The 12,531-nt window shown below is 34.8% G+C and overlaps 1 protein-coding gene across 1 annotated transcript in view; it reads right to left on the bottom strand.

Moving 5' to 3' along the window:
- Nucleotides 1-12,531, bottom strand: part of LOC108578005 (DNA-directed RNA polymerase III subunit RPC1) — a 37,962-nt gene that overhangs the window by 372 nt on the left and 25,059 nt on the right. Inside the window, exons 19-26 of the mRNA XM_017941249.1 lie at nucleotides 3,298-3,527; nucleotides 2,871-3,221; nucleotides 2,637-2,805; nucleotides 2,218-2,557; nucleotides 1,932-2,119; nucleotides 527-674; nucleotides 281-433; nucleotides 16-216 (exon numbers count right to left, since the gene is read on the bottom strand). Of these exons, the coding sequence (XP_017796738.1) occupies nucleotides 16-216; nucleotides 281-433; nucleotides 527-674; nucleotides 1,932-2,119; nucleotides 2,218-2,557; nucleotides 2,637-2,805; nucleotides 2,871-3,221; nucleotides 3,298-3,527 (1,780 nt within the window). The remainder of the gene's footprint in view (nucleotides 1-15; nucleotides 217-280; nucleotides 434-526; nucleotides 675-1,931; nucleotides 2,120-2,217; nucleotides 2,558-2,636; nucleotides 2,806-2,870; nucleotides 3,222-3,297; nucleotides 3,528-12,531) is intronic.

Genomic DNA, 12,531 nt, shown 5'->3' with positions numbered 1-12,531 from the left:
TATGTATAATTTTACCGAGGCTAAATTTAAAACAGATTCCTTCATCTTAGCTAAACCTTGTCTTGTGATACCCAATACTTCTCCTCTACTAGTCATTAAATCTGCTACAAGCATTGGATGTCTTCGATCAATGCTCATTCCGTGATTTTCCATCACCAATTTAATTTCTGTCATTATAGTTGCTCTTGCAGCCTCAATTCCTAGAGTTTTGGAAACCTGAAACATATTTGTACGCATTTTTTTTTTAACACAAGTACTTTTGCTTTAATTTTACATTTACCTCAATTGTATTATTCGAAGTCGTTTTTTTGCCTAAAACGCCAAAAGTTGCCATTACTTCTCGCATATTGTCTCCTTCAACAAACAATTTATATCTTGTTTTTCCACTGGAATCATCATTATGAATTACTGCTCTAGAAACTGATGGTAAACCCTGTAAATTGTACAGGAATAAAAGTTTGTATGCCATTTTAAACACTTAGAAAATATTTATCATAAAGCACGTAAATTCCTTTTTTCAAATTACCTTTACAACGATATTTGGAATTGTTTCCTTGAGTTGTGTAAGCGCATAATTTAAACTATATTTATTTTTTATGGGATTCACAGTAATAATTGAATCACCTTTAACATTTACTAGTTTTGGATTCAACCTCAACTTTGACGTACAAATTCTGCATAAATGATATAATCAAATTAGACGTATTTTATACAGAATAATCATGTACAAGCAGGCACGAAGTGATTGCTCATGAAAAAATAAGCAAAATATGTAGAATGAAATGTTTTCATTCGAAGTTTAGTTTTCGAGAAAATAGAGTTTAAAAATCCACTGCATGCGTATGCAATTACGGCTAAGATATGATTCACCGAGTCATGTATAATGTGTACCGCATTTGCAAACAATGCCTATGTGATATTTCCGAGTTTTTAGATTCAAGAAAGAACAATTTTAACAATTTTTACGGGATAACCAGGAAAACTGACGGATGAAGCACAATTCACCAGAAACAGTGCTTTCAATATTCATAATACGCACTTATGGACTAAAAATCTTCATGCAATGCATGAAAGATATTTTCAAGAGAAGTTTAATGTTAATGTATGAGTTGAAATACTCGGCAATTACATGACTGGATTACATTTTTTGTCGTATACTTTAACAGGAAAATGTTACTTAAATTTTCTACGTGAAAATGTATCAACATTATTAGATGATGTGCCTTATGTATTCGACAATGAATAATTTTCTAACATATGGTGCTCCGCTACATTTCAACTGAGGAGTAAGAAACTTTATTAACGAAAAATATTAATGTTGGATTGGCCGTGGAGGCACAGTTGCCTGGCCTCCAAGATTACCAGATCTTACATCCCTCAATTTTTATTTGTGGGGTCATATCAGGAAAAGATTTATAGTCGAAATATTGAAAGTTGGGACCAATTAATACAAAATATTAATCACGCATTTGAAGACTTGGAAAATCGAAACACATTACCGAGAGTTTGTGCATCTGTAATTAGATGAGCACAAGCTCTGCATACGACAACGAGGCAATCAGTTCCAGTAGTTTTATAATTGATATAATAGAATAGTTGACAAAATATCTTTTGTTCTTTGTTGAATCTAGAAACTCGTAAATATCACGTACGCATTGTTTACAAACACGATAGACATTATACATCGCTCGGCGAACCATATCTTAGCCGTAATTGCACACGCACACAGTGGATTTTCAAACTCGACTTTCTCGAAAACTAAACTTCGAATGAAAAATTTCGAATGAAATAATTTCATTCTACATTTTTTTCTTATTTTTTCATGAGCAATCACTTCGTGTCTGCTTGTACATGTTATTCAGTCGTACCATGTATAAATTCTTATTGACAAATATTCTTTTACGTTATAAAATATAAATTCATTCACTTACGAATAACGTATAGAGTTGACATCTACTTCTAATTTCAATAGTTTTATCCTATCAATATCTAATTTTATCAGTAAAAAACAATCATCCGGTAGATACACTTCTTCAATGTATTCTGTTATTTCTCCCAAAGTAGTTTTTTCGATTCTACCCTTTACTCTCCTGGCATATTCTGGATCTGCATCATTTTCCTAATATTAAAATAAAAAAATTTTTAAAATATGTGTTTCTTTCATATAAATACATATTTTAGACACAATACAGCTTGTATTCTGAATACAGAACTTACTAAAGCTGCTGTAATAATAGGAGTACTAATTTTGGGATTTGCATTAATAATTTCTTTAATACGTGGTACTCCTTGAGTAATATTCATAGATGCTACTCCAGCAAAATGAAACGTTTTCAATGTCATTTGTGTACCTGGTTCACCAATACTTTGCGCAGCAAGTGCACCTACAGCGGTACCCGGTTCTATTTTTGCTCTCATGTACTTTTCTTTACAGGTATGAATAAATTCAACTAATTGAGAAACTGTGAGTCGTTCAAGTTGCAAAATTACAGGTACATTCAATGGCGCATTGTGACGAAGACGCGCTATTTTACGTGCTACATTTTTAAGGAATGTGCTGTGAGAGTAAAATTTAGTAATATAATTTTAACATTATTTGTTTGTAATATTATAGCATACGTAACTGTTGTACTTACGATAATTCTTGTTTAAATTCTTTACTGAGACACTCATATTCTTCAGAATTTAATAATTCGTTTGTAGCTTTAATAACACTGGGACCATCTAGTGGTTCCTCATTTTTACACGATGATTTAGCTCTTATGTGATCCAGTACTCTCTTATAATCCACAGGGCAGTCTTTTCCTGTTAAAATGATTATTTGATTATTCTGTTATTAATGTTAAATAATAATAATAATAATATCGTACCCTCCATGTATGTAGGATCTAAAGCATCTCCACCATACAATATTTGTACAATATCTCCCACTGAATTACGAACTGTCATATCATAATGAAGGCACAAATCTTCCAAGCTTTTAACTAATCGTCGTTGCATATAACCTGTCTCTGCAGTTTTGACTGCTGTATCTACAAGTCCCTCCCTTCCACCCATTGTGTGAAAGAAGAATTCCGTTGGTGTTAGACCAGAATAGAATGAGTTTTCTACAAAACCCTTAGCTGCAGGAATTTTTGAATGTCGTTCAAAGTGTGGTAAAGCTCTATCTTCAAATCCATTTGGAACTCTATGACCACTAATAGCTTGTTGCCCCACACATGCTAAATAACATGAAAATATTAAATAACAAATATCATTCAATGACAAATATTTTTTGTATATTATTACTTAACATACCAATCATTTGAGAAATATTAATGAAACTTCCTTTACTGCCAGACAAAGCCATAACTAATGGACTATTACTGGGATGAAGTTCTTTCAAACAAGCTTTTCCAGCATGATCACGAATTACTGAAAGTTCCCTTAATATCATTGCTTCTAGTGTTTCTTCCTCTGTACACCCAGGTTGGCACGCAAGACGTCCCTCTTCCATTTGACAAATATATTCTGTACATTTAGAATATCTAAAAATCAGTAAAAAATAAATCTGTGTTGTTATAATGGACCTCTTTGTACAGTCTCACTTTTGTTTATCTATAATTCACGCGCCGTTCAATGACATTTTGACAGAATATCCAATTCTGCATAAGTTATGTTGCGACATTGCATATTCTGCGTTGTAATATCAATATTTGTTAACATGATTTTTCGGCAGTTCTCATGACGTAGTTTTGATAGCATACTACAGCATTCTGTTTTTATGATTGTGAATTGCATACGATCCCTTTCAATAAGTAACATTGTGAAACATCAATTTCTCATATTTGAACTTGCACATACCACAACTGATGGATGGATGGAAGGAAGGAAGGACGGAAGGGCAGGTATCACGCTGGACGTGGCAGAATCCTCGCATTATTCAAGGAATATGGTTTATACGCCGAATCTAGCTCGGTAACAAGAACTTTTCATATAGTTGGCAAAGATCATGACATTCCATACCTTCTGACACTACCTGGAAATATCCTCATATGTCTAACATGAAATTGTAATCACTGCCACCAAAATATAAAGATACCCTAAATATGTGGAATCCACTTCACAGATGGATTCAGTAATTGAAAATAATAAAAAAGTGATCATATTGAGATTATGAAAACATATGTATATATGTTCCATTTGATCTTGTATCTGATTTATAGAAAATTTTATGTTGTGAAAATTGCTTCAATAAATGAAGCAATCCCTTCATATTGTAATTCTCAATGAGTAATTTTAGTTCTTACTCTCAATAAGAGTATTAAATTATGTTAAAATTTTATTACATGTTAGATGAGCAATTCTTGAATGAAAAATTTCCAAAAATGGATTGGCAATAACAGTTTTATTGCGTTGCTCCCTTGCTTCCTAGATTTAAATTCACTGCATTTTTACCAGCCAGGGCATATGAAATTTTTCATTCACAAAAGAAGCATTAAAATGTTGAAGTACATTTAGTAAGGTCTTCAAGAAATTTAACTAATATCTAAAACTGTCAAAAAAGTAACAAGATCAACAACAAAGCATTCACAAGCATATGTAAAAATGTAAAGTAGTCATTTTGAGCATTTCCTGTGAAAGTAATCAAATGTCAGTGGGCAGAATATAAAAGCTGCTGTATCTTGTAAAGAAGATTAAATAATATACACAGTGAGTAACTTTACTTACAATTTTAAAAAAACTTTACTTTACTTACAATTGCTATATTTCAATTTTGTTTATGACAAAAAATACTTTAAACAAAGAAATGTCTAATTTAGCCATTATAATAATATTGAGTTGCCTCTAAAACTTAATATTTATTTTTTGCTTTAATTTTCATAAACGAAAACTGATTTAATATCTTATAGGATATCCTTATTGACAAGTGACCTCTTTCAAACATTAAAGCACATTACAAATTAATTTTTCAAATATTCTTTGTTATTATTATTCCATTTGTCTTTTAGTTCTTGTTTCAACATTACTTTAGACATTATTAACGTTTGCTTGTTTCGCCGATCGAAAGTAGAAGCTGCAATAACTTTGGACAAGTGTACAGTAAATATTCCTATACAGTACATGCTTTATACTTGGAAACATTTGTCTGGATAATATTTAAATCTTCTTTGAACTCCCATTCTTTGTCGATTATACTATCTATAAAAACTAATTCGCTATTGTCAAATGTGGAGATACACCCCCACAGAAGTAGTACATTTCCACCTCTGTACTTTGGACTTTGCTTTGTATTTTTAACTTGGAATTCGTTTCTTCCAATCTCACTATTCTTTGCCAATCAGATCAAAAAATGTTAAATTTGTGAAATCGGATCCTCCATACCCATCAGCAGGAGATTTAATAACGAGAAAATAAGGAAGATGCTTTGACTTATGGCGTAGAATCCTGGCTTATCGGTCGGAGGTCGCGAATTCGATTCCCGCTTGGGTTCACATTTCTCCTCAGCTCCTACAAATTTCCTTTCATTATTATAAATAACACCAGTCCACATATTTTTTGGTTAAACAAATTCCCTAGTAAACTGTAACCCCTTTTTCAACTAATTTGATTTACATACATGTGTAGGAGCCAAACAAAAGTACGAGGGACCCAAAAGCAGAGTAACTGAACACCCAATCTCCAGTCAACAAGTCGGGACTTTACACCTATAGCCAAGGTGCCCTCCGTATTTCCTTGTTGTTATACTATATTAGGTTATTCTGAAAGTTCCTGCGGTTTTAAGCCGTTCATTTTGAAAAAAACGTGAATTCCATTGAAATTAAATATATTTATTCAAAATAATTTCCATACTGTTCGATACACTTTTGCCAACGTATTACATCAGCATTAATTCCGCATACATAAAAATTCGTATCTCTAAGAGAAAGAAACTGCCGAAAGGAGTTTTCAATATCCCCCTGTTTCCTACATCGCTTTTGTGTATGGAAATTGTCAAATGAGCGGAAAAAGTGAAAATCGGTTGGAGATAAATCAGGAGAATATGGAGGATGAGGTAGAACTTCAATAGCCAGTTGATGCAATTTTTATACAGTTATGCTTGTTACACGCGGTCTGGCGTTGTTATGCAGAAAGATAAGGCCTTCTGTTGGTCAGGGTTAGTTGCGGTTTTTGGTGAACCTCCAATTCGTTACTGTCTGATTCTGCAGTGATAGTGGTACTCGGTCACAGAAAACTGTAGTGAATTAATTCTAAAGTAGACCACCAAACTGGGAATATGATTTTTTTTAGTGTAAACTAGATTTGGGTTGGGGAGATTCATTTGCGTCTTTCTATCTCTTGGACCGGGGCCGCTCAGGCAGCCGTTTTAGGAGCAAAAGCGCTCTTTTCTATCTCGAGCAGAGCCGGGAGCAAATGACGTTGACAATCGTAAAAGCAGTGGGGAATAACGGTAGTGTGGTGGGAGTGTAGGTTCGTAGGTAGGCATGTGTCGATACGTTCATGAGGTGTTTCGTACCATTGGTTAAGTACTTTTTTTTAGCACGTGCCTATAAGTATATACTGTGTAGAGCTCAGAAGTTTGCCCCTGGAAGGAATGTCTGATTGGGTCGTATCCTCATAAGGCCAAGTTCTCTAACACAATTATAACAATAAGGCACACATATAGTCATTATTGGCCGAATACGATAATATCGACGAATCGGATCATATAACACTGCATGACGGAAGATTCGGGCGGAGCGAGTGAAATACCCCTCGTGCTCCTGCACTATCCCAGAGACAAACTCCTGAGCTTTACACAGTACATAAATATGTACATAAATAAATACTTATTTATGAGCTTACACTCCCACCACTACCATTGTTCCCCACTCCTTTAACAACTTTCGACGTCATTTACTCTGACCTCTGCTGTCGGCTCTGCTCGAGATAAAAAAAAAAAGCACTTTTGCTCCTAAAACAGCTGCTGAGCGGCCGTCCTAGAAATTCGGATTTTTATATACACGGAATTAAAGCTCTTGTAATACGTTGGCAAAAACGTATCGAACATTATGGAAACTATTTTAAATAAAAATATTAAATTTCTGTGGAGTTGTTTTTTTCAAAATTAACGGTTTAAAACCGCGGGAACATTCAGGATGACTCAATAGTGCTCGTGTTGATGGGTATGGAGGCCCCGATCCCATATACGCAGATGGCTCTCTCCGAGCAACTTGCCCGTTGTAACCACGTTTTTAAACGCGTTAAAAATAACATTTGGAGTTTAATTTTCTTCCCAATCTCATTGAAGAATTTAAAAAATAATTTTGATGTACTTAATGTAGGACCTTTCTTCATTTTCTTTACAATCTTTGTTTTGTCACACACGTCTAGAACTTTTCGTTTGCCTTTTTGTGATATGCACTCTATATGATCTTCACATTTACATCCTTCAATAATGTCTTCTGTTGTATTCTTACCCACGTTAAAAATGGGTTCAATTTCCCTATCAGATTTTCTTCATATGTTGTGAAAAATCACCAGTTAATATACGTTGAACGACGCATTACATTTGTGTCCCATTATGTAATAATGTAGGTATTACACGACGAAATATATTTTTTCTTCATCGTTAACAAAATTACAATGCAACAAAGTAACAATTGTATATTGTTGAAATATTCAATTTACTCTATATATACTCTTATGAACTTTCCATCCATCTCTGAAACCATTACGTGTTACAGGACACTGTTATACAGTATGTCCGTCTTAAGGGGTCTTTCCACTGACACTTTCAAAAAAGTCAAAATTTTTTTTTCATTTTTCGAAAGTACATATATCTAAGAATGTGTTCGTACAGTTTCGTGATCTGATTCGCTTTAGTTTGACTGTTATACCCGAAAGTTGTAGAGAAGGCGCTGAGCGGGTCGTGGTCTAAAGCGTGGCTTTTCCTCGCTTTTAGGCATCGTCACACTAATCGGAAAATATTCAAGCAAAATTTTGGATGTGCGCGTAAAATCAAGCATAAGTAAAGCTTGTCACAAATGGACAGGTCATCGTCACACTAATCGGAAAATATTCAAGCAAAATTCTGGATGTGCGCGTAAAATCAAGCATAAGTAAAGCTTGTCACAAATGGACAGGTAAAAAAAAAAACAATTGAATTTGAGGCTTGGTACGCCGATCATGAGGAGCAGTGTGACGCAAATCATTCTCTGTCTGTGCTGGGAAAATGGAGGTCGATGGAATATTCGAAATGTTTCAAAGATCAAAGCTATACGTCGTCACGCAGATTCATTAGAAGAGATGAAAAATGCAATTTGGACAACAATAAGATTTCTACGGATGAAAATCCCCAACACTCTTGGTGCGAAAACCGGAAACATGAAGCTTTGGGAACTCTGCACAATTTTAGCCACCCACCTGCATTAAGTGACAAAGTTACAGAGATTCTCAAACCGATTTATGATGACTTAGAAAGATGCTTGGGAAACGACACGCAGAACAATAATGAAAGTTTTAATTCGTGCGTTTGGCATCTCGCTCCCAAGCACATCTTCTGCGGGAAAAAATTTGTAGAAATTGCAACGTATTGTGCAGCTTGCGTTTTTAACGAAGGTTTTGCATCTATCGTGAAAATTATGGATGTAATGGGAGTGAAAATCGCGCCAGAAGCCTTCACCTTCTCTGAGAGGCAGGACGCTGCGCGTACAGTGATCGCTGGCCGCTGCAGCTCATTGACTTCAAAAGAGGCTCGAATTGCTTTAAGAAGTCAGAAATCAGCACAGAATGAATTGTTTGAAGAAGCTGAAGGCATACTCTATGGAGCAGGCATCGCTAATTAGTTGTAAGTAGATATATTAATGAGAAGTCACAACTTAAAACTTTGAACGCAATTTTCTCAAATTGACATTTTTTGAACTGGCGTAGGTGATTGCAAAAAAACTATTTGACCAATTGGTTTGAAATTTTTACACGTTATTTGGCAAAACCGTAGCTATCGCAGGGACCACGGAAACTTTTTTAAATTAACAACTTCATACTTTTTACAATGCAAAATCACTAAAAAATTCATCGAATTTCGAACATTCAACTTTAAACCTACGCCATTTCGTTTATTATTTCCTATCGATCAAAATAATTTTGGTTCCAACGATAACGGCACTCATAATAAGTAAAATCTATTTGGACTTTTTCATTTCAGATGCGTCGTTCCTCCGGAATCACCTACGCCATCACTACATCACTTTTCCAAGACGCCCACTTCAATGATATGTATATAACAGAAAAAATTGTTAAAAACATTCGACAAAAATTTTTTTATACTCTCAAGAAGTGCATTAATAAATAGGCAAACCTTTATTCACGTTAGACATTTCGTTCGCTAAAAAAAAATTCCCAAAATATAGTACTTTTTTAGAGTTTCACAGTGGAAAGACCCCTTAAATGTTTATACGTGATTATTTTTCTAAATATCAGAAATGCGAAAAAATGTTTCAGATGAAAGTTGTATGGTATCGAGGAGGACATATTATGATGATAATTGTTTGATCTTGAGATAACACTGGAGAGTCCTGTGAAGGTCACATTTAACCTTTTTAAATAGAACCCTACATTTTTTATTGCACAATCTTGTAGCTAATATTTAGACGTATTTAAAACATTACCTATTTACACATGTATTTTTTGAAACCCGTTATTGAGTTATTAATATTTTAACAAACAGTACGTAAATGGATTTTAGTTTTTACACTGGCACTTCCTTCATAATAGAGGGAACATTTGGTCAAAAATGGAAGAATTGGTTTGGTATAAATGGATAGTTCAGTCACGTGAGAAGAACCTTTAACCCTTTCGCTGCGACTGATTTTAATACGAAACTTGTGTGGCAGGCAGTACATTTTTAACCATGACTGCAAAATTTCCTGTTTTAACAGTATCGTTTTAAAATTCGGTTTATCAAATTAAGGTAGAAGCGTGTAAAGGATGAAATTATGTATTAAATTAAGATGGAAGTGCACCAAAAGGCTCCAACAGTATAGTGGAGGCAAATTTTCAAAACGCCTATAGGCACAGATAGCAATAAAAGGGGGTTAAGATAGAGACATAAGGGGAGATAAGAAGCCAATAGACAGTCTGATCGACGCGGCATAGCTGCAACCTGATACAGCCAGCAAGGGAATACATATATCGGAGTGTCAATCACCGATTTTGATGAAATTTAAGTATGATGTAGTTCTCATAAAAATATTTGACACGTATTCTTTTTTATCGGCAACTATTCATGTTAAACCTTTTGAGTGCTATGAGCGCATATATGCGTTTGTCAATGTTTTCGATCTCCCGTGTAGTGTAGTTACAATTATCTTTATATGAGATGGACACATGTTTTCCTTAGCTACCTATGAAGAATAGATGCGTGTTGTTTAATTTGGTGTAAAAGAATTACAATAATAACTTATTGTTAGTTGCGCCTTGTACACTCAATCAACAGAGTTCACACTAGCAAAAAAGTATTCCGGCACCCTTGTACACTCAATCAACAGAGTTCACACTAGCAAAAAAGTATTCCGTCCATACGGAGAGCTTTGGCAGGGAGTATTCAGCATTCAAAGGGTTAAAGGGATGAAAACCACCCCCAAAGTTGAGGCTGCGAAACTTATTTCGACGAATATCTCGGAAACTATTAGAGATAGAGTAATTGTGTAAATTGATGCAATTAGTATCTTTTAACGACGAATTCGATGGTATGAACTATTTTACTGTTACGTACGCAGCCTAGCCGACACGGTGGCGCCGAGTCTTTAGTCTATCGCGCACCCCCTAGAAAGCCCTTGAGATAGGGCAAACGAACGCATTCCATTCCCATCGTTTTTGGATGGAAAAAAGTACATTGAATGACTAACGAAGAAACCAGAAATCCTTCCAACACTTTTGTTACATCGCAAGAAAACACGACGAACCCTCGGTCTGGTGGATCACATTTGGCCGCCAGATCAAGGTACCGTACTCCTCATGAAGAGGTCCACGGCCGCGGCGGAAAAATTGTTTTAGTACCCTGCAAGACCTACAACAAACCCCAAAAGATTAAAGTAGCTATTTTTTAATAATAATCCCCTTACCTTGAAAAGACCGGCATCTCACTGACACCGACAAGTCGGAACAAGCCTATTCACCCCACACACGTCAAAAACCACCAATCGACATCTAGCATACTTGATAAAAGCGAGACCATCAAGCAACAGCGCATCTTTTGAAACATAGTTCGATAGTCAACCGCAACCTAGTTCAAGTATCGCCATCCCTCTTCGTTCGCAAATAGTTGTTTTACACAAAATTAAAAACCTTAATTTAGTTCTCTAACATTGACATGGAGTATCACCAAGTGTAAATGCTTTCAAATATATGCACAATAAAAAAAAGGTAAAACTGAAATAGTTGGTGATTCATTGTAGATATGGTTCGTGCAGGAACAACGAAAAGGAACACCTCTTATTGTTAGTGTTAGTCTAAAAAAGCAACACGGTGTGCATTATTTCAGTGTTTGTGGTGAAAAATTATCGGCAGATCAAAATGCTGCAAATGAATTTTCAAAAAAATTTGTGGATATTATACACGAAGAAAATTTTAGTCCTGAGCAAGTTTACAGTTTAGATGAAACGGATTTAAATTTTAAACTACTTTCAGAAAAAACAGTAACAATGTCACAAGAAAAAACTGCTACTGGATTCAAAGCAAACAAAGGGAGAATCACTGTAGCTCTTTGTTCTAATACTGCTAGAAGTCATAATTGCTTCTCTTTGTATAGGCAAAGCAGTTAAGCCAAGAATATTTAAAAATATTATTGATATTCTACCAGTTTACTACAAAACTCAAAAATCACCATGGATGAATTCTTTTTTATTCGAAGAGTGGTTTACAAATGAATTCGTTCCAAAAGTTAAAGCACACTTAACGCAATTGAAACTGCCAATCAAGGCTATTCTTCTCCTTGATAATGCACCCACGCATCCAACAAATATTTCTTCTTCGTTTTTAGCACCTACTGTTACATCTTTGATACAACCTATGGTTCAAGGTGTGACAACCTGAAAAACGTTACGGGAGGAAACTTCGATCAGAAATACTCAAAATAATGGCTAACCAAGAAACACAACTTATTGACGCCCTTAAGAAAATTAATATTAAAGATGTTATTTATATGTTGGCATCTGTTTTTGAAGAAATGCCAGCATCGACATTTTTAAGATCATGGAAAAGATTCACTGAACAAAACAAATTAGAAAAAGAGCTGTGTACCGATGATCGAACAGATCACGATAGTAATATTGCTTTGTTCAATGATTTAAAACATTTACCTGGATGCGAAAACTTAGAAGTGGATGATATCGCTGAATAGCTTATAAATGATAATATTGTTGCGAGCACCGTATGCAGAATAGATCAGCTAAATGGGATCACCTAAATATCCACCTTATTTGTTATTGTATGAAAAAACTTCTCAGAACAAAGTTACACTATTTCAGGGGGCATATGTAATCGTGGAAACGGTGTTTTATAGGACCCCCC

The sequence above is a fragment of the Habropoda laboriosa genome, unplaced genomic scaffold (assembly GCF_001263275.1).
Source record: "Habropoda laboriosa isolate 0110345459 unplaced genomic scaffold, ASM126327v1 scaffold983, whole genome shotgun sequence".
NCBI classification, from domain to species: domain Eukaryota; kingdom Metazoa; phylum Arthropoda; class Insecta; order Hymenoptera; family Apidae; genus Habropoda; species Habropoda laboriosa.
Note: the sequence above shows the minus strand (reverse complement) of the source record. Positions and strands in the feature narration are given on the sequence as shown.